This window comes from Lucilia sericata, unplaced genomic scaffold, assembly GCF_015586225.1.
Source record: "Lucilia sericata isolate MDLA Ls3-8-SP2 unplaced genomic scaffold, ASM1558622v1 Contig000192F_arrow, whole genome shotgun sequence".
Taxonomy (NCBI): Eukaryota; Metazoa; Arthropoda; class Insecta; order Diptera; family Calliphoridae; genus Lucilia; species Lucilia sericata.
In genome coordinates this window covers 499874-523421 of record NW_023994220.1, presented here as the reverse complement: position 1 = coordinate 523421, position 23548 = coordinate 499874, and the positions used below count along the sequence as shown (strand labels likewise).

General features: G+C 26.3%; 1 protein-coding gene across 1 annotated transcript; it reads right to left on the bottom strand.

Moving 5' to 3' along the window:
• Positions 1–6412: 6412 nt before the first annotated feature.
• Positions 6413–22912, bottom strand: LOC119601808. The gene is made up of 5 exons (XM_037952988.1): positions 22328–22912; positions 10009–10103; positions 9642–9933; positions 6959–7105; positions 6413–6875 (listed from the first exon to the last, which is right to left on the bottom strand). The coding sequence occupies exons 1-5, from the start codon at positions 22536–22538 to the stop codon at positions 6724–6726; spliced, it is 897 nt and encodes a 298-aa protein (XP_037808916.1). The 5' UTR covers positions 22539–22912; the 3' UTR covers positions 6413–6723.
• Between the last annotated feature and the right edge of the window lie 636 nt (positions 22913–23548).

The window sequence follows — 23548 nt, the reverse complement described above, 5'->3', positions numbered from 1 at the left end:
TCTAGTCTATAGTCTAGTCTATAGTCTAGTCTATAGTCTAGTTCTATAGTCTAGTCTATAGTCTAGTCTTAGTCTAGTCTATAGTCTAGTCTATAGTCTAGTCTATAGTCTAGTCTAGTCTAGTCTAGTAGTCTAGTCTATAGTCTAGTCTATAGTCTAGTCTAGTCTAGTCTAGTCTAGTCTATAGTCTAGTCTATAGTCTAGTCTATAGTCTAGTCTATAGTCTAGTCTATAGTCTAGTCTATAGTCTAGTCTATAGTCTAGTCTATAGTCTAGTCTATAGTCTAGTCTATAGTCTAGTCTATAGTCTAGTCTATAGTCTAGTCTAGTCTAGTCTAGTCTATAGTCTAGTCTATAGTCTAGTCTATAGTCTAGTCTATAGTCTAGTCTATAGTCTAGTCTATAGTCTAGTCTATAGTCTAGTCTAGTCTAGTCTAGTCTAGTCTCTAGTCTAGTCTATAGTCTAGTCTATAGTCTAGTCTATAGTCTATAGTCTAGTCTATAGTCTAGTCTATAGTCTAGTCTATAGTCTAGTCTATAGTCTAGTCTATAGTCTAGTCTATAGTCTAGTCTATAGTCTAGTCTATAGTCTAGTCTATAGTCTAGTCTATAGTCTAGTCTATAGTCTAGTCTATAGTCTAGTCTATAGTCTAGTCTATAGTCTAGTCTATAGTCTAGTCTATAGTCTAGTCTATAGTCTAGTCTATAGTCTAGTCTATAGTAGTCTATAGTCTAGTCTATAGTCTAGTCTATAGTCTAGTCTATAGTCTAGTCTATAGTCTAGTCTAGTCTATAGTCTAGTCTATAGTCTAGTCTATAGTCTAGTCTAGTCTATAGTCTAGTCTATAGTCTAGTCTAGTCTATGTCTAGTCTATAGTCTAGTCTAGTCTATAGTCTAGTCTAGTCTAGTCTAGTCTATAGTCTAGTCTATAGTCTAGTCTATAGTCTAGTCTATAGTCTAGTCTATAGTCTAGTCTATAGTCTAGTCTATAGTCTAGTCTATAGTCTAGTCTATAGTCTAGTCTATAGTCTAGTCTATAGTCTAGTCTATAGTCTAGTCTATAGTCTAGTCTATAGTCTAGTCTATAGTCTAGTCTATAGTCTAGTCTATAGTCTAGTCTATAGTCTAGTCTATAGTCTAGTCTATAGTCTAGTCTATAGTCTAGTCTATAGTCTAGTCTATAGTCTAGTCTATAGTCTAGTCTATAGTCTAGTCTATAGTCTAGTCTATAGTCTAGTCTATAGTCTAGTCTATAGTCTAGTCTATAGTCTAGTCTATAGTCTAGTCTATAGTCTAGTCTATAGTCTAGTCTATAGTCTAGTCTATAGTCTAGTCTATAGTCTAGTCTATAGTCTAGTCTATAGTCTAGTCTATAGTCTAGTCTATAGTCTAGTCTATAGTCTAGTCTATAGTCTAGTCTATAGTCTAGTCTATCTCTAGTCTATAGTCTAGTCTATAGTCTAGTCTATAGTCTAGTCTATAGTCTAGTCTATAGTCTAGTCTATAGTCTAGTCTATAGTCTAGTCTATAGTCTAGTCTATAGTCTAGTCTAGTCTAGTCTAGTCTAGTCTATAGTCTAGTCTATAGTCTAGTCTATAGTCTAGTCTATAGTCTAGTCTATAGTCTAGTCTATAGTCTAGTCTATAGTCTAGTCTATGTCTAGTCTATAGTCTAGTCTATAGTCTAGTCTATAGTCTAGTCTATCTATAGTCTAGCCTATAGTCTAGTCTATAGTCTAGTCTATGGTCTAGTCTATAGTCTAGCTATAGTCTAGTCTATAGTCTAGTTCTAAGTCTAGTCTATAGTCTAGCCTCTAGTCTAGTCTAGTCTAGTCTATGGTCTAGTCTATAGTCTAGTCTATAGTCTAGTCTATAGTCTAGTCTATAGTCTAGTCATAGTCTAGTCTATAGTCTAGTCTATAGTCAGTCTATAGTTAGTCTATAGTCTAGTCTATAGTCTAGTCTATAGTCTAGTCTATAGTTCTAGTCTAGTAGTCTAAGTCTAGTCTAGTTTAGTCTATAGTCTAGTCTATAGTCTAGTCTATAGTCTAGTCTATAGTCTAGACTATAGTCTAGACTATAGTCTAGTCTATAGTCTAGTCTATAGTCTAGTCTATAGTCTAGTCTATAGTCTAGTCTATAGTCTAGTCTATAGCCTAGTCTATAGTCTAGTCCAACGGTTCCCAAAAGGGGGTCCGCGGACCCCTAGTGGTCCGTAGCAAAATCCTAGGGGGTCCGCGAAGACGAACGAAAAAAATCATGAATAAAAAATATTCTCTATATGTTACAAAATATTAAAAATATCTCCAAATTTTTCATAAATACTAAAATACACAATTTTTATTCAATAATCCCAGATTTGTTGGTGACTCTTTGAATTTTATTGTTTCGGTCGTTTATCAGGATGAAGCTAGGCGCTACAAATTTATTGTTTCACTTTTATAAAGTAAAGTATTACATGATTTGTAATTTTTATAAATATATATGTATCGAAATAAATGTTTTTATAGCAGACGGATAATGATTTGCCTTAGAATTAAATACTGATACTAGTATCCCGGAATATGAAGTTAGGTCACATTTCATAATATTTTTTTAAATTGTAAGCAAAAGTGTTAATCTAGTTAATTTTAAATATAAATATTCCATTCCAACGTGATACACAGATTTTAACTTCATTTTGTTGTCCAATATTATTAAATCAACATCAGAAAATTCATAGCGTTTTGCGTAAATAGTCAAAACCACGCAGTAAAATAATTCGTAGGTATTTTAAAATTCAAATTTAAGATCCAAATTCACAGTACATTCGCAAAGAGTTCAGGTCATATTTTATGTGGGTAACGCATTCCGCAACAACATCGAAGAAGTCTAACTTTCACATATTTTCCCGAAAACTTAGCTTACATACTCAGCTCACTCCTATGCAATCGCAAAAAAATTTAGAAACATGACTCTTTAAGCCATGTCGACAATACTTGTTAAAGAAACCTTTTCTCTATCTTGACGAGAAATGAACATGAAAGCTCTCACGATCATAAAATTAAACATCATGTTAGAAGTCATTCTATATTTAAAACCATGAAATTGAAAACATCTCCGAAATACTAAATGTTCTCAATGTACGGGAATATTTTATAGGGTTTATGGACCAGGACTAAGACAATTTTCGGACGAACAATTACACAGTGATTCAGCAAAAAAATGCAGGGGTTCTCATATACCAATTCCATTTCGTTATAGTCCATAGAGTAGGAATTTAATTTAATTTAATTTTTCCCGATCACTTCGTTTAGTTCCTTTTTAAGAGCAAAAGTTGTGAAAAAGAGCTATTTTTGAAGTTTTAACTTTAAAAAAATATATGTCTGGTAGTTTGCAACCGATTTTCAAATTGGATATTTTGTTTTAAAGATACAAGTGTTGTCTTTCAACCCAAAAAAATAAATCCAAAATTTATGATTAATGTCTTGGTTACGGCCATTTAAGTAAAAAAACTCACACTTTTTTCACAATTTTTAATTTTCATACTGCTCTACGTTGGCCATGAAGCAATAACTTTAGCTTTTATTACATTTGAAAAAAGCCACATTAAGTTGGGTTTCCAATGATGGTCAATTTATGATAATCGATGAAAAAGGTTATGAGTTGTGCTAAGTTTTATAAAAATATAGTATATTTCTTCCATACAAAAACGTTCATGTTTCTGGTTTTCTTTGTAACAAGTTTAAAAAATGTTTATAAACATTTTTATACAAAAATTAATTTGTATGGAGAAAACCAAAAATTTTTCATAGATTTTTATGAAATAACAAGTTTTAGAAACCTTCCTTTATGTGATTCTTCAGGAAAGTAATAAAAGATGAACTCACTGCCTCATGGTCAAAGTAGAGCATGATGAAAATGAAAATTTTTTAAAAAGTGTGAGTTTTTTTACTTAAACGACCGTAACTCAGACATTTGACCATAAATTTTGGATTTCTTTTTTTGGATTAAAAGACACTTGTATCATTAAAAAAAAAAATCGGATTTGAAAATCGGATGAAAACTACTAAACTTATGATTTTTCAAATTTAAAACTTCAAAAATGGCTCTTTTTCGCATCTTTTGCTCTTAAAAAGTAAGTTAACGAAGTGATAGGGGAAAACTAAAAATATATTCGTTCTCTATGGACTATAACGAAATAGAATTAGTATATGAGAACGCCTGCATTTTATTTTTCTTCACTTTTGTATCACAGTGTTATTTATAACAATAAGATATCAAAATATGTATGGGGGTCCGTGAAATTAAATAAATTCCTCAAGGGGTCCGCGAAGTAAAAAATGGTGGGAACCGCTGGTCTAGTCTATAGTCTAGTCTATAGTCTAGTCTATAGTCTAGTCTATAGTCTAGTCTATAGTCTAGTCTATAGTCTAGTCTATAGTCTAGTCTATAGTCTAGTCTATAGTCTAGTCTATAGTCTAGTCTATAGTCTAGTCTATAGTCTAGTATAGTCTAGTCTATAGTCTAGTCTAGTCTAGTCTAGTCTATAGTCTAGTCTATAGTCTAGTCTATAGTCTAGTCTATAGTCTAGTCTATAGTCTAGTCTATAGTCTAGTCTATAGTCTAGTCTATAGTCTAGTCTATAGTCTAGTCTATAGTCTAGTCTATAGTCTAGTCTATAGTCTAGTCTATAGTCTAGTCTATAGTCTAGTCTATAGTCTAGTCTATAGTCTAGTCTATAGTCTAGTCTATAGTCTAGTCTATAGTCTAGTCTATAGTCTAGTCTATAGTCTAGTCTATAGTCTAGTCTATAGTCTAGTCTATAGTCTAGTCTATAGTCTAGTCTATAGTCTAGTCTATAGTCTAGTCTATAGTCTAGTCTATAGTCTAGTCTATAGTCTAGTCTATAGTCTAGTCTATAGTCTAGTCTATAGTCTAGTCTATAGTCTAGTCTATAGTCTAGTCTATAGTCTAGTCTATAGTCTAGTCTATAGTCTAGTCTATAGTCTAGTCTATAGTCTAGTCTATAGTCTAGTCTATAGTCTAGTCTATAGTCTAGTCTATAGTCTAGTCTATAGTCTAGTAGTCTAGTCTATAGTCTAGTCTATAGTCTAGTCTAGTCTAGTCTATAGTCTAGTCTATAGTCTAGTCTATAGTCTAGTCTATAGTCTAGTCTATAGTCTAGTCTATAGTCTAGTCTATAGTCTAGTCTATAGTCTAGTCTATAGTCTAGTCTATAGTCTAGTCTATAATCTAGTCTATAGTCTAGTCTATATTCTAGTCTATAGTCTAGTCTATAGTCTAGTCTATAGTCTAGTCTATAGTCTAGTCTATAGTCTAGTCTATAGTCTAGTCTATAGTCTAGTCTATAGTCTAGTCTATAGTCTAGTCTATAGTCTAGTCTATAGTCTAGTCTATAGTCTAGTCTATAGTCTAGTCTAGTCTAGTCTGTAGTCTAGTCTATGTAGATATAGTCTAGTCTATAGTCTAGTCTATAGTCTAGTCTATAGTCTAGTCTATAGTCTAGTCTATAGTCTAGTCTATAGTCTAGTCTATAGTCTAGTCTATAGTCTAGTCTATAGTCTAGTCTATAGTCTAGTCTATAGTCCAGTCTATAGTCTAGTCTATAGTCTAGTCTGTAGTCTAGTCTATAGTCTAGTCTATAGTCTAGTCTATAGTCTAGTCGTCTAGTCTATAGTCTAGTCTATAGTCTAGTCTATAGTCTAGTCTATAGTCTAGTCTATAGTCTAGTCTATAGTCTAGTCTATAGTCTATATTCTAGTCTATAGTCTAGTCTATAGTCTAGTCTATAGTCTAGTCTATATTCTAGTCTATAGTCTAGTCTATAGTCTAGTCTATAGTCTAGTCTATAGTCTAGTCTATATTCTAGTCTATAGTCTAGTCTATAGTCTAGTCTATAGTCTAGTCTATATTCTAGTCTATAGTCTAGTCTATAGTCTAATCTATAGTCCAGTCTATAGTCTAATCTATAGTCTAGTCTATAATCTAGTCTAGTCTATAGTCTAGTCTATATTCTAATCTATAGTCTAGTCTTTAATCTATTCTATAGTAATCTAGCTTTTTCGCAACAAAGTTAAAAAATTCCCAATTTCCCAAATTGAGGTAGTGGCATTACTGTAAGCTGTTGCCATTTAGTATTTAAGGCCTCCTAGAAGTATGCAGCAGTTGAAGTCATCAGTTGTTCTCAAACTTTATTATTCATTAGCTATTAATTTACGCTAGAATCTATGCTATACATTTTTGTAAGTGATAAAAACTGAATTCAATTGTTAAATAATTCTGCTTTAATGAAAAGTCAAACAAATTCAAAATGTTTTAAGAAATCCTTATCGTCGTAAAATATTTGTTAATTTTTTCACATTTCTTTTAATCTTATAATCCAAATCATTAAAAAAGCAATTATTTTAAATTTTGTACTTAAAAAACTTTGTGTGGGTTAATTTTTATTTCTTTCTTTCGTTTTTAATTTTTCACAATATACACAATACTTAAGATACTTATCAAAAAACAAAAGTATGTATATGCCAATAAAAATTTAAATAAATAAAAAAATAATAATATTTATGCGTATTAAAGTGTGAGTGTTTTTGTGTGTGTGTGTGAATATAAAACAATTAAAATAAAAAAATGTATTTCTTAAAAACTAAACTTAATTAAAATACAATGCGATTTTTATGTGTTTTTTCTCTTTCTTCTCTTTTTTGGTTTCGACAAAACTACTTATTGTGTTAAAAACTTTTCTATAGGAACTTGTGAAAAGAAATTATTAACATGTTCCACTAAAATGGGTGCCCATTGTTCACGGGTAGCTGGTATGCCGACACGAGTTATTTCGGGTAAGTTTTCATTAACTAAATTTAAGATCATGGTGTCTAAAGGAGGGGGGAGGGTTGACAGAAAATATGAAAATGTTAAAAACAATTTAGGAATATATTTTATATCAATTTATACGTACTTAAGTTACGATCGGAGAAAATTCCATTCGCTATAATTTTGGCATCTCCTATGGCCACATTGGCATTAAGACGATGTAATTGCAATCTGATGCTGTTGTCACGGTTGATGAAACTGCCGTCAGTTAAAACGGTAGCGCGAACATTATCTGAAAGAAAAAGCATTTTAATACAAAATGGCTCAAGAATCTACTGTCTAGTCTTTACTCTAGTCTATAGTCTAGTCTATAGTCTAGTCTATAGTCTAGTCTATAGTCTAGTCTATAGTCTAGTCTATAGTCTAGTCTATAGTCTAGTCTATAATCTAGTCTATAGTCTAGTCTATAATCTAGTCTATAGTCTAGTCTATAGTATAGTCTATAGTCTAGTCTATAATCTAGTCTATAGTCTAGTCTATAGTCTAGTCTATAGTCTAGTCTATAGTCTAGTCTATAGTCTAGTCTATAGTCTAGTCTATAGTCTAGTCTATAGTCTAGTCTATAGTCTAGTCTATAGTCTAGTCTATAGTCTAGTCTATAGTCTAGTTCTATAGTCTAGTCTATAGTCTGGTCTATAGTCTGGTCTATCGTCTAGTCTATAATCTGGTCTATAGTCTAGTATAATCTAGTCTATAGTCTAGTCTATAGTCTAGTCTATAGTCTAGTCTATAGTCTAGTCTATAGTCTAGTCTATAGTCTAGTCTATAGTCTAGTCTATAGTCTAGTCTATAGTCTAGTCTATAGTCTAGTCTATAGTCTAGTCTATAGTCTAGTCTATAGTCTATCTATAGTCTAGTCTATAGTCTAGTCTTTAGTCTAGTCTTAGTCTAGTCTATAGTCTAGTCTATAGTCTAGTCTAGTCTATAGTCTAGTCTATAGTCTAGTCTATAGTCTAGTCTATAGTCTAGTCTATAGTCTAGTCTATAGTCTAGTCTATAGTCTAGTCTATAGTCTAGTCTATAGTCTAGTCTATATATAGTCTAGTCTAGTCTAGTCTAGTCTATAGTCTAGTCTATAGTCTAGTCTATAGTCTAGTATATAGTCTAGTCTATAGTCTAGTCTATAGTCTAGTCTATAGTCTAGTTATAGTCTAGTCTATAGTCTAGTCTATAGTCTAGTCTATTAGTCTAGTCTATAGTCTAGTCTATAGTCTAGTCTATAGTCTAGTCTATAGTCTAGTCTATAGTCTAGTCTATAGTCTAGCTATAGTCTAGTCTATAGTCTAGTCTATAGTCTAGTCTATAGTCTAGTCTATAGTCTAGTCTATAGTCTAGTCTATAGTCTAGTCTATAGTCTAGTCTATAGTCTAGTATAGTCTATAGTCTATTCTATAGTCTAGGTCTATAGTCTAGTCTATAGTCTAGTCTATAGTCTAGTCTATAGTCTAGTCTATAGTCTAGTCTATAGTCTAGTCTATAGTCTAGTCTATAGTCTAGTCTATAGTCTAGTCTATAGTCTAGTCTATAGTCTAGTCTATAGTCTAGTCTATAGTCTAGTCTATAGTCTAGTCTATAGTCTAGTCTATAGTCTAGTCTATAGTCTAGTCTATAGTCTAGTCTATAGTCTAGTCTATAGTCTAGTCTATAGTCTAGTCTATAGTCTAGTCTATAGTCTAGTCTATAGTCTAGTCTATAGTCTAGTCTATAGTCTAGTCTATAGTCTAGTCTATAGTCTAGTCTATAGTCTAGTCTATAGTCTAGTCTATAGTCTAGTCTATAGTCTAGTCTATAGTCTAGTCTATAGTCTAGTCTATAGTCTAGTCTATAGTCTAGTCTATAGTCTAGTCTATAGTCTAGTCTATAGTCTAGTCTATAGTCTAGTCTATAGTCTAGTCTATAGTCTAGTCTATAGTCTAGTCTATAGTCTAGTCTATAGTCTAGTCTATAGTCTAGTCTATAGTCTAGTCTATAGTCTAGTCTATAGTATAGTCTATAGTCTAGTCTATAGGCTAGTCTATAGTCTAGTCTATAGTCTAGTCTATAGTCTAGTCTTTAGTCTAGTCTATAGTCTAGTCTATAGTCTAGTCTATAGTCTAGTCTATAGTCTAGTCTATAGTCTAGTCTATAGTCTAGTCTATAGTCTAGTCTATAGTCTAGTCTATAGTCTAGTCTATAGTTTAGTCTAAAGTCTAGTCTGTAGTCTAGTCTATGGTCTAGTCTAAAGTCTAGTCTATAGTCTAGTCTATAGTCTAGTCTATAGTCTAGTCTATAGTCTAGTCTATAGTCTAGTCTATAGTCTAGTCTATAGTCTAGTCTATAGTCTAGTCTATAGTCTAGTCTATAGTCTAGTCTATAGTCTAGTCTATAGTCTAGTCTATAGTCTAGTCTATAGTCTAGTCTATAGTCTAGTCTATAGTCTAGTCTATAGTCTAGTCTATAGTCTAGTCTATAGTCTAGTCTATAGTTAGTCTATAGTTTAGTCTAAAGTCTAGTCTGTAGTCTAGTCTATGGTCTAGTCTAAAGTCTAGTCTATAGTCTAGTCTATAGTCTAGTCTATAGTCTAGTCTATAGTCTAGTCTATAGTCTAGTCTATAGTTTAGTCTAAAGTCTAGTCTGTAGTCTAGTCTATGGTCTAGTCTAAAGTCTAGTCTATAGTCTAGTCTATATTCTAGTCTATATTCCAGTCTATATTCTAGTCTATAGTCTAATCTATAGTCTAGTCTATAGTCTAGTCTATAGTCTAGTAGTGGCAATTTTACTTCACCTACCAATTGTTATATTAAATGGTCCCTTTGGCACCAATCTCAAACCGCCAAATTTAACATCAGCCTTAAACTGGCCATCAGCCTTGATCTGTTTGCATTCAACACCCAGTTTCACAATGAAACCATTGTCGGTAAAATTTCCCACAAATGATTTGACTTGTAAATTGGAAATGCCATGGATTTGCATGTTCTTAATGAGTAGACCACCCTGGATGCCATCGTTGGCATAACGGAAAATACCACGTCTATAGAAATAGGGATCAATAGAACCCAAACCATATTCAGGTAAACCGGCCTAGAAATAATAAAAAAGAAATAAAATTTAGTAAATTTAAACAATATCATTTAGATTTCCTCTTGTAAGACCAACCTTCAGTTCGGGTACCACTTGTGTCATTAAATTTTTAATACATTCATTCTTCTGAGGATCACTTAGAGAACAAGGTGTGATTGGAAAACTTCTGGCTGTAAAGAAAATAAATAGAGATTTGTTAAGAAATGTTTAGAATTTTAATTGTAACTAAACAAAAGACTTAAGCGACATGCTGTCATGGCTAAACAAAGTAGCTTTATATCTTAATCATTATTTATTTTATGTTCAAACTAAACCTTTCTAATAACCTTTCTGTTAATGTTTATGTTCCCGGTAATCTGTAGCATTCCATTGTGCTGTTCAGGGGTCATTGTTATTATTTCATGGTTGGGTTTTCGTTTTCTCTCTCTAAACACATTTTCATTTTTCTATTAACTCTATTCAGTCATTAAGGCCTGACTGACCCCTGCTAAGAAAAACCTTTCTATTATTATTGTTGTTTTTTTTTATTACAAACATGCGTTTGTCATTACATTGTACTTTAACTTTATATTTATTATTGGTTGTAAATTGTATTATTACCTTGTAATTTGTGTGGCCCTTAAGTTCATTGTCATTCGTATTTAGAGTTTTATTTCGTTTTTTTTTTTTTCATTTTTGATTTCTATTGAAATGAAACTGAAAGTTGTTTTGTTTTAAAATTTAACTCAGCTATAAAGGTAAAGGTCAGTGAACTATTAAATTTACATACTGGATTGTATGTTATTAAAGATAAAAATTTGCGTACGGAAGTCAAAGATTGGTGAAATAAATTAAATGAAATTTTGCTTTTCATTATGCAAAAAAAAAAAAAAAATAATAATAAAATCCTATTTTATTTGGGTTATAAACTTAACTGTAGACCAGACTTTTAATTAGACCAAGGAAAAGACTATAAACAAGACCATAGACAATGCTATAGGCAAGACTAGACTATAGAACAGACTATAGACTATAATATAAACAAGGCTATACTGTAGACAATACTATATGAAAGACCATATACAAGACTATAGACAATATTATAAACAAGACTATATGGAAGGCTATAGATTAGACTATAAAATAGACTAGACTATATAATAGATTATAGTCTAGACTATAGAGAAGACTGTAGATAAAGCTTTAGACATTACTATGGACATTGACTATAGACAAGACTATAGACAGGACAATAGATAGACTAAAGACAAGACTATATGCAACACTTAAGAAAAGACTACAGAAAAGACTATGGCCAAGACTATAGACAAGACTATAAACAAGACTATAGACAAGACTGTAGACAAGACTATAGACAATACTTAAGACTAGAATATACTATAGAATAAACTATATACATGACTATGGACTAGACTATAGACTAGACTATAGACTGTAGACTAGATTATAGACTAAACTATAGACTAGACTATAGACTAGACTATAGACTAGACTATAGACTAGACTATAGACTAGACTAGAGACTAGACTATAGACTAGACTATACACTAGACTATAGACTAGACTAGAGACTAGACTATAGACTAGACTATAGACTAGACTATAGACTAAACTATAGACTAGACTATAGACTATACTATAGACTAGACTATAGACTAGACTATAGACTAGACTATAGACTAGACTATAGACTAGACTATAGACTAGACTATAGACTAGACTATAGACTAGACTATAGACTAGACTATAGACTAGACTATAGACTAGACTATAGACTATAGACTAGACTATAGACTAGACCATAGACTAGACTATAGACTTGACTATAGACTAGACTATAGACTAGATTAGACTATAGACTAGACTATAGACTAGATCAGACTATAGACTAGACTATAGACTAGATTAGACTATAGACTAGACTAGACTATAGACTAGACTAGACTATAGACTAGACTATAGACTAGACTATAGACTAGACTATAGACTAGACTATAGACTAGACTATAGACTAGACTATAGACTAGACTATAGACTAGACTATAGACTAGACTATAGACTAGACTATAGACTAGACTATAGACTAGACTATAGACTAGACTATAGACTAGACTATAGACTAGACTAGACTATAGACTAGACTAGACTATAGACTAGACTAGACTATAGACTAGACTATAGACTAGACTATAAACTAGACTATAGACTAGACTATAGACTAGACTATAGACTAGACTATAGACTAGACTATAGACTAGACTATAGACTAGACTATAGACTAGACTATAGACTAAACTATGGACTAGACTATAGACTAGACTATGGACTAGACTATAGACTAGACTATAGACTAAACTATAGACTAGACTATAGACTAGACTATAGACTAGACTATAGACTAGACTATAGACTAGACTATAGACTAGACTATAGACTAGACTATAGACTAGATTATAGACTAGACTATAGACTAGACTATAGACTAGACTATAGACTAGACTATAGACTAGACTATAGACTAGACTATAGACTAGACTATAGACTAGACTGTAGACTAGACTATAGACTAGACTACAGACTAGACTATAGACTAGACTGTAGACTAGACTATAGACTAGACTATAGACTAGACTATAGACTAGACTATAGACTAGACTATAGACTAGACTATAGACTAGACTATAGACTAGACTATAGACTAGACTAGACTATAGACTAGACTAGACTAGACTATAGACTAGACTAGACTAGACTAGACTAGACTATAGACTAGACTAGACTATAGACTAGATTATAGACTAGACTATAGACTAGACTAGACTATAGACTAGACTAGACTATAGACTAGACTAGACTATAGACTAGACTATAGACTAGACTATTGATTAGACTATAGACTAGACTATAGACTAGACTATAGATTAGACTATAGACTAGACTATAGACTAGACTATAGACTAGACTATAGACAAGACTATAGACTTGACTATAGACTAGACTATAGACTAGACTATAGACTTGACTATAGACTAGACTATAGACTAGACTATAGACTATATACTAGGCTATAGACTAGAGTATAGACTAGGGTATAGACTAGACTATAGGCTAGACTATAGGATAGACTATAGACTAGAGTATAGACTAGTGTATAGACTAGACTATAGAATAGACTATAGAATAGACTATAGACTTGATTATAGACTAGACTTTACACTAGGCTATAGACATCATACACCAGTCTCGATATTGCTTAGATTATAGTTTAGACATTATAGACAAGACTATAAACTAGACTATAGACTAGACTATAGACTAGACTATAGACTAGACTATAGACTAGACTATAGACTAGACTATAGACTAGACATTATAGACAAGACTATAGATTAGACTATAGACTAGACTATAGAATAGACTATAGACTAGACTATAGACTAGACTATAGACTAGGCTATAGACATCATACACCAGACTCGATATTGCTTAGATTATAGTCTCGATCATAGACTGCAATTTCGATTATAAACTGGTTTGTAAACTGGATCATATATTAGACCTGGGTGTCGATCATAGATCACACGCTAGTCGCGATCATAGTGTACATTATAAATCTCTAGCATATATTAAAATCTACTCTCGATCATATAAAAGACGTCAAGTTTTGTTTTTCGATTATAGGGTTGGTTTACAATCTCGATCATGGACTTGATTATATTCTTAAACCATTTTAAACTATAACAAAATCACTACTACATATAATTTATTCTAAAATTTCTGCGTCTTAATTTAAAATCAAATAGAAACATTTTGTTAAATTTTAGCACATGGTTGTCTGCTTTTTAATAAATTTGTCACATTAATTTCTGCTAATTTAATAAGATATATACTTTTGTTTACTAAAATCTTAAGAAGTTAAAAAAAAAACCTGTTAAAAATGTTGACAAGTAAATACAAATATAGACTTTATGCCAAAAAAAAACAAATAAAAACTTAAAGAGAAAAAAATTTTAAATTAAATTAACATTTGGGTCAAGATCAAAAATTTATCTAAATAAATTTGCAGTGTTTTAAGCAGAGAAGTTAAAAAGCAGAAATAATACAAAAATTTTAACAAATTATAATAAGTTGACAGCAGTTGCCAAAAAACCGTTAAACCTTTTCATGAAGTAATAAGTCAATGTAACAAACTTAATGAAAGCTTTAAAAAAAAAGGGGAACTTAAATAGAAGTTGTACTTTATAAACATTTTTCATTTTTTTTTTTGTTTAATAAAGATAAGAAATTTTATTTGTTCATTTAAGTTTTGAAGGTTATGCGAGTGTATAAATTGAGAAATTTTCTGTAAATTTCATCAATGCAAATAAATGTTTGTTTAAACTACTTAAAAAAAAAAACTTAATAAAGTGTAAGATTTCAATTAACACTTGTTAAACGCAGGCGTGTTTTTGCTTTTTTTGGTTTTGTTGAAATGAAAGATAAACCTTTTAATGAAATACAATTAATGTTTTTTTCATATGATTAAAAAAATACCATAAAACTAACAACTGTAGTTAAGGTGTAAACTAAAAAAAAATATTACGCAAAATTTTACATGAAGGTGTTAAACGAGACCAACTGATTTTTGTTGAAATTAGGGTGAGTGGGAGAGGTAATAAAACTATAAAACAATATAATTAAGTTTTAAAAATTATTATTTGTATTAATTCAACTTTATCGTAAATTTTTCTTATATCTAGGTTTTTCGGAATTCAAAAAATTTAATTTTATCTGAAAGCTAATGCTTTAAGCTAATTTTGATTTTTAATTATTTAAGAAAATTTTGAGTTTTACATATTTTTATTAATTTTTCAAACTTTATCGTAATTATTTTTACTATTTACGTTATAAGAAAAACAAACATTTTAATTTTGTATGAAAGCTAAAAATTAATACTAATTTTTGTTTTTAGAAATTTAGGAAAATTTTGACTTTGAAACAATTTTATTAATTTTTTAAACTTTATCGTAAATTTTTCTGCTATTTAGGTTTTATTGAATTTAAAAATTTTAATTTTATTTGAAAGCTTATATTTTAAGCTAATTTCGAATTTCGATAATTTAAGCAAAATTTGAGTTTGAAACATTTTTATTAATTTTTTAAACTTTATTATAATTATTTATAATATTTACGATATTAAAAAATAAAAAATTTAAATTTTATAGGAAAGCTAAAAATTAATACTAATTTTAGTTTTTAAAAAATTAGGAAAATTTTGACTTTGAAACATTTTTATCGTAAATTTTTCTCATATTAAGGTTTTTTGGAATTTAAAAATTTTAATTTTATATGAAAGCTTGTATTTTAAGCTAATTTCGATTTTCACTTGTTTAAGCAAAATTTGAGTTTTACACATTTTTGTTAATTTTTTAAACTTTATCATAAGTATTTATAATATTTACGATATTAGAAAATAAAAAATTTTAATTTTATAGGAAAGCTAAAAATTAATAGTAATTTTTGTTTTTAGAAATTTAGGAAAATTTTGAGTTTGCAACATTTTTATTAATTTTTTAAACTTTATCGTAATTTTTTCTCATATTAAGGTTTTTTGGAATTTAAAAATTTTAATTTTATTTGAAAGCTAATGTTTTAGGCTAATTTTGATTTTCATTTGTTTAAGCAAAATTTGAGTTTTACATATTTTTATTAATTTTTTAAATTTTATCGTAATTATTTTTACTATTTACGATATTAGCAAAACAAAAATTTTAATTTTATATGAAAACGAAAAATTGATACTAATTTTTGTTTTCAAAAATTTAGGAAAATTTTGAGTTTGAAAATTTTTTTTAATGTTTTACACTTTATCGTAAATTTTTCTGACATTTACGATTTTCTGAATTCAAAAATTTTAATTTTATATGAAAGCTTGTATTTTAAGCTAATTTTGATTTTCACTTGTTTAAGCAAAATTTGAGTTTGAAAATTTTTTATTAATTTTTTAAATTTTATCATAATTATTTTTATTATTTACGATATTACAAAATAAAAAAAATAATTTTATAGGAAAGCTAAAAATTAATACTAATTTTTGTTCTTAGAAATTTAGGCAAAATTTGACTTTGAAACATTTTTAAAACTTTATCGTAAATTTTTCTCCCATTTAGGTTTTTCGGAATTTAAAAATTTTAATTTTATTTGAAAGCTAATATTTTAGGCTAATTTTGATTTTTCAATAATTTAAGCAAAATTTTAGTTTGAAACATTTTTATTAATTTTTTAAACTTTAACGTAATTTTTTCTCATATTTACGATATTAGCAAAACAAAAATTTTAATTTTATATGAAAACGAAAAATTAATACTAATTTTTGTTTTTAAAAATTTAGGAAAAATTTGAGATTGAAATTTTGTTTTAATGTTTTAAACTTTATCGTAAATTATTTTCATATTAAGGTTTTTCGGAATTTAAAAATTTTAATTTTATATGAAAGCTTGTATTTTAAGCTAATTTCGATTTTTATTTGTTTAAGCAAAATTTGAGTTTTACATATTTTTATTAATTTTTTAAACTTTATCGTAATTATTTTTACTATTTACGATATTAGCAAAACAAAAATTTTAATTTTATATGAAAACGAAAAATTAATACTAATTTTTGTTTTTAAAAATTTAGGAAAATTTTGAGTTTGAAACATATTTATTAATTTTTTACAACTTTATCGTAAATTTTTCTCACATTTAAGTTTTTTTGAATTTAAAAATTTTAATTTTAGATGAAAGCTTGTATTTTAAGCTAATTTCGATTTTCACTTGTTTAAGCAGAATTTGAGTTTTACACATTTTTATTAATTTTTTAAACTTTATCGTAATTATTTATAATATTTACGATATTAGAAAATAAAAAATTTTAATTTTATAGGAAAGCTAAAAATTAATACTAATTTTTGTTTTTAGAAATTAAGGAAAATTTTGACTTTGAAACATTTTTATTAATTTTTTAAACTTTATCGTAAATTTTTCTCCTATTTCGGTTTTATTGAATTTAAAAATTTTAATTTTTTTTTATCTGAAAGTTTATGTTTTAGGCTAATTTCGATTTTCGATAATTTAAGCAAAATTTGAGTTATTAATTTTTTAAACTTTAACGTAATTTTTTCTCATATTTACGATATTAGAAAATATAAAATTTTAATTTTATATGAAAGCGAAAAATTAATACTAATTTTTGTTTTTAGAAATTAAGGAAAATTTTGACTTTGAAACATGTTTATTAATTTTTTAAACTTTATCGTAAATTTTTCTCCCATTTAGGTTTTTCGGAATTTAAAAATTTTAATTTTATATAAAAGCTTGTATTTTAAGCTAATTTCGATTTTCGTTTGTTTAAGCAAAATTTGAGTTTTAAATATTTTTATTGATTTTTTAAACTTTATCGTAATTATTTTTACTATTTACGATATTAGCAAAAGAAAAATTTTAATTTTATAGGAAAGCTAAAAATTAATACTAATTTTTGTTTTAAAATATTTAGGCAACATTTGAATTTTAAATATTTTTATTAATGTTTTAAACTTTATCGTAAATTTTTCTTATATTTAGGTTTTTTGGAATTTAAAAATTTTAATTTTATATGAAAGCTAATGTTTTAAGCTAATTTCGATTTTCATTTGTTTAAGCAAAATTTGAGTTTTACATATTTTTATTAATTTTTTATACTTCATCATAATTATTTATAATATTTACGATATTAGAAAATTATAAATTTTAATTTTATAGGAAAGCTAAAAATTAATACTAATTTTTGTTTTTAAAAATTTAGGAAAATTTTGAGATTGAAAATTTTTTTTAATGTTTTAAACTTTATCGTAAATTTTTTTCATTTTTCATATTAAGGTTATTCGGAATTTAAAAATTTTAATTTTATATGAAAGCTTGTATTTTAAGCTAATTTCGATTTTTATTTGTTTAAGCAAAATTTGAGTTTTACATATTTTTATTAATTTTTTAAACTTTATCGTAATTATTTTTACTATTTACGATATTAGAAAATAAAAAATTTTAATTTTATAGGAAAGCTAAAAATTAATACTAATTTTTGTTTTTAAAAATTTTGGGAAATATTGAATTTGAAACATTTTTATTAATTTTTTAAAACTTTATCGTAAATTTTTCTCATATTAAGGTTTTTTGAAATTTAAAAATTTTAATTTTATTTGAAAGCTAATGTTTTAGGCTAATTTTGATTTTCACTTGTTTAAGCAAAATTTGAGTTTTACATATTTTTATCAATTTTTTAAACTTTATCATAATTATTTATAACATTTACGATATTAGAAAATAAAAAATTTTAATTTTATTGGAAAGCTAAAAATTAATATTAATTTTTGTTTTTAAAAATTTTGGGAAATATTGAATTTGAAACATTTTTATTAATTTTTTACAACTTTATCGTAAATTTTTCTCATATTAAGGTTTTTTGAAATTTAAAAATTTTAATTTTATTTGAAAGCTAATGTTTTAGGCTAATTTTGATTTTCACTTGTTTAAGCAAAATTTGAGTTTTACATATTTTTATTAATTTTTTAAACTTTAACATAATTTTTTCTCATATTTACGATATTACGAAATTAAAAATTTTAATTTTATAGGAAAGGTAAAAATTAATACTAATTTTTGTTTTTAGAAATTTAGGAAAATTTTGAGTTCTACATATTTTTATTAATTTTTTAAACTTTATCATAATTATTTTTACTATTTACGATATTAGCAAAACAAAAATTTTAATTTTATATTAAAGCTAAAAATTAAAACTAATTTTTGTTGTTAATAATTTAAGCAAAATTTGAATTTTAAAGATTTTATTAATTTTTTAAATTATTTTTTTATAATTTATTTCAAGTAAAAAAAACCAGTTGGTCTTATTTCCCTCTTATTTGCTGACTCATTCATGAGTATGTGAACCACTAAACCGCTAAAGAGTTTAACTATTCAAAACACCAACAACTAAAGCATTTTAAACCAAATTGTGTTTAAATGTAACCGGCTTTAAAAAGCATCAGAAGCTTTGAAATGCTGATGGCATGGTAGTTGTTGTTATTTTTTTTTTTCTTATTTTCTTGATTACTTTTCTTAGCTTTTGTTTTCTTTAACGTTGATTTTTGGCTAAAAAACTGCTAACTGACCTACATCAATTTTTTAAAAGTTTTTTGTTTTGTTGAGATTTTTAAAGTAATTTATGTTAAAATATTAAACAAAAAACTACTTTTGTTAGACAGTGTGTTAATGACTCAAAAGTCTTTTTTTTTCCAACTTTGTTTGAGTTTCTTTGGTTATTTACTTAGCTGCCGCTTATGATTTTTTTTATTTTGTTTTACAATTGCAACATGTGGTATTTTGTAAAGATTTTTTAATTATTATTGCTTTTTTTTAAGCTTAAATAATGAATTAAAACCAAAAATTAAACAGTAATGAGAGTGCTTAAGAAAAAAAATCTAACAATAATAGCACATAGACGTTTTAAGGTTTTAAGTTGAAAAATTTTGTTTTAATTTTTTTAATATTTTTTTTTTTAAATCACAAAAATTTTGTTTTATAATTGTTGTTGTTGTTGTTGAACAACAATTATTAATGTACAAAATTGTTAATTGTTTTAGAATTGTGTGTATAAAAATTGTGCAATTTTATTCGGTATACTTGTGTAGGCAATTATACTTAAAATTAAATTCCTCGTTTGACCTTATTTTTTGCGTAAATTCTTTAATAATTTCTTTCAAATATTTTTCCTATAAAATTTCAAGCTTAACAAGTTCATTAACTTAATAGCATATATGATAAATATATATGTTTAACCTTTAAACTAACTAAATAATTTAAAGTATAAAGGAAAACTACTATTCATGTAAAAAATTTTTAAAAATATTTTTATTACTCCTAAGAAAACAAATTATATATCAAATGAAAGCTAAGAAACCATACTAATTTTGATTTTTAATTAATTTTCCTTAAAATGAAGATTTCCGAATTTATAAGCCAAAACTTTAAGAAAATATTTTGTTTTAGGAAAAATTGTTGTCAAGTGAAAAAATAATTTTTTAAATTTTTTTTCTTATTTAAAAACAAATGCTAAATATACCAAATGAAAGCTAAGACTCAATACTAATTTTAAAAGACTCAATACTAATTTAAAATTTTTGAAATTGTGAACAAAAATAGAATGCAAATATTTTGCTTTAGACAATTTTTTTGCATTTTAAGCCAAGGAAAGGTAATTTTAACAATTATTTCTATATTTGATAACAAATGTTATTATATATCAAATGAAAGCTTAGAATCAATACTAATTTTGATTTTTAATAATTTTACTAAAACTGCTAAACTTTTCATATTTTTAGCAAAAATGTAAAGTTAATTTTTATTTCTGTGAAAAATATGATTAACAAAGTAAAGGTAATTTTAGGAATTATTTCCCAAAGTGATAACAAATAGTTTTATATATCAAATGCAAGCTAAAAAACAATATTAATTTTGATTTTAAATAATTTTTCCAAAACTGTTAAAATTTTCATATTATAAGCAGAAGTTCAATAGCGTTAAATATACAATAAATTTTCAAATTTCAATTTTCAAAGAGAAATTGTATTTTTTAGATTTTTGTATAATTGTTAACAAATGGTATAATATAGCAAATTTAAGTTTAGAATCAAGGCTAATTTTGATTTTTGTTAATTTTTGAAAAAATTTTAAATTTCATATTTTTTGCAAATTTTTAAAGAAAAATTTTGTTCATCAAAAAATGTATTTTTTTAAATTTTATTTTTTTAAATATTTTTTAAAAATATTTTTGTTAAAGATAACAAACTAATTTGTATAGCATTTGAAAGCTATGAGTGTAAACTAATTTAGATTTTGCTTAATTTTGTAATATACCCCTTCCTACAATATTATATCATTTAAATTATATGCAAAAGTTTAATTTCGCTTAGTAGGAAAAATTTAATTTTCAAAGAGAAATTGTGTTTTTTAGATTTTTTCCATAATCTTCAACAAATGTTATTATATAGCAAATGAAAGCTTAGAATCAGTGCTAATTTTGATTTTTGTTAATTTTTGAAAAAATTTAAAATTTCAATTTTTAAGCAAATTTTTAAAGTAAAATTTTGTTAACCAAAAAATTTCTTTTTTTTTAATTTTCTTTTTTAAATATTTTTAGTAAAGATAACAAACTAATTTGTATAGCTTTTGAAAGCTAAGAATGTAAACTAATTTTGATATTGCCTAATTTTGCAATATACCTCTTTTTACCTTATTAAAGCAGTTAAATTATGTGCAAAAATTTATTTTCGCTCTTTAGGGAAAATTTAGTTTTCAAAGAAAAATTGAATTTTTTAGATTTTTTCTATAATCGCTAACAGATGCTATTATATAGCAAATGAAAGCTTAGAATTAAGGCTAATTTTGATTTTTATTAATTTTTTAAAAAATTTAAAATTTCTTATTTTAAGCGAATTTTTAAAGAAAAATTTGCTTCACCAAAAAATTTTTTTTTTTAATTTTATTTTTTTAAATATTTTTTTAAAATATTTTTAGTAATGATAACAAAATAATTTGTATAGCATTTGAAAGCTAAGAGTGTTTACTAATTTTGATTTTGCTTAATTTTGCAATATGCCGCTTTTTACCATATTATATAATTTAAATATGAGCAAAAGTTTAATTTCGCTAAATAAAGCAAATATAATTTTCAAAGAAGAATTGTACTTTTTAGATTTTTTCCATAATTGCTAACAAATGGTATTATATAGCAAATGAAAGCTTAGAGTCAGTGCTAATTTTGATTTTTGTTTATTTTTGAAAATTTAAAAAATTTTATATTTTAAACAAATTTTTTAAGGAAACATCTTCACCAAAATTTTTTTTTTTTTAATTTTATTTTTTTTTTTATATTTTTTAAAAATATTTTTAGCAAAGATAAAAAAATAATTTGTATAGCATTGGAAAGCTAAGAGTGTTTACTAATTTTGATTTTGTTTTATTTAAAAAAATATCTTTGTTTTACAATATTATATCATTTAATTTGCCAAAGAAAAGAAAACTTGTTTGTGTTTTTTTTTCTGGTCTTGTTTTATAAGTAATTTTCTTTTATTTAAAAAATTTTCCTTAAACACACAGATTTAATTAAACTAGTTTTTGTTTTTTTTTTTCATCAAAACCCACTACATGTTTTCCATTTTAAAAGAAAACTTAAAAACACATAAACCTGATTAGTTGTTGGTTTTTTTCTCTTCTTATAAAGTTGCAAATGTAACAAATTTTCAAACGTTACCAAAATTTCAAATTATGTAAACAATCAAGTTCTCAATTACAAAATTTTTAACAAAAACATTTCCTTTACTAACTTAATATTAATTTACCATTTTCATCACTATTGCTAAAACTGCTGTCGCTGCTGCTGCTGCTGGCTTGTGTTTCTTGTGGAAATGCTAGTAAACTATCAACATTTACTAATGAGGCAGTTGATGTTGCAAATTCCTGAGCATTGGGTAATGTTGCTATAGCAGCTTTTGTACTTCCGATTATTGCTGCAGCAATAATAACTACAAATTGCAACATAAATAATTGCATTTTGGTTTATTTTTCTTTTTGTTTCTTTATTAATTTAACTCTTTTGTTTAGAGTTTTAAACAACAAAAGGAAGTAATTTTAATATTTTGTTTTTAAACACTTTTTTTCAAAACTAATTTTTTAAACACTTTTTCTAACAAAGTTTGTTTATAAAATTTTTTATTAAAATTCCTTTTTTTGTTAAATTTTTAAAAGATTTTTTTGTTCAATTTTTTTTTAATTTTTTCTTTAAACCGCACTTTTATAAGTTAAATCTTGTACTGTTGCTTTTTAACGTTTATTTATAGGTTTTATACTCAAGTTTTTGTCAAAATATGTTTTTTTTGTTAATTTTTTTTTTTTTTTTGCAATTCGTTAGTGTGTGTGTTGTTGTGTTTGCCTGTAAAGTCTTTAAGTTTGTTGTATGTTGGGCTATTTTATATTATTTTGTTTGTTTTTTAAATAAATATTTAAATATAAAAGCTTTTATAAAAACAGCTTTTATTGCTTAAAGCTTTTTTCTTACTACAAAACTACTAAAGAAAAACATAAACGCTGTTATCTTTTCTACTTTAATGTTAATCATATTTTCTTATAAATTTCAAATATTTTAATTGTTCTGATTTACTCAAGGTAGTTTTCAGTTAAGTAATTAACTAATTTTCTTACAAAAATAACCATAAAAAACAATAAAAATTCACTAATTCATCGGCACGTTTGTTGCTTAAGTCTTTTGTTTTTCATGTAATGACTTGTCAAAGACCTCATAAATTAAACTCTACAACAACAATAAATCTTTTAATATAATAAAATAAGTTTAAAAGTTAATTAATTTTATAAAATTCGTTAGTTCTAAACCTTTAATCTTCTTTAGTTTAAAACATAATCTCTAAATTATAGCAAAATTGTTTTAACAAACGTTTAATGAACTGTTTAAATTTAATTGTTACTAGTAATTTGTCAACTGTCTATTAAAAAACGTCAATTAAACAATAAATAATTTACTATAGACTTTAAACTTAATAATAATA

Coding starts and splice junctions, on each gene's coding strand:
- LOC119601808 (XM_037952988.1), bottom strand. CDS start 22,538: ATGCAATTATTTATGTTGCAATTTGTAGTTATTATTGCTGCAGCAATA. Junction 10,104..22,327: donor TAGCAATAGTGATGAAAATG/GTAAATTAATAT, acceptor TTTTCTTTACAG/CCAGAAGTTTTCCAATCACA. Junction 9,934..10,008: donor AAGTGGTACCCGAACTGAAG/GTTGGTCTTACA, acceptor TATTATTTCTAG/GCCGGTTTACCTGAATATGG.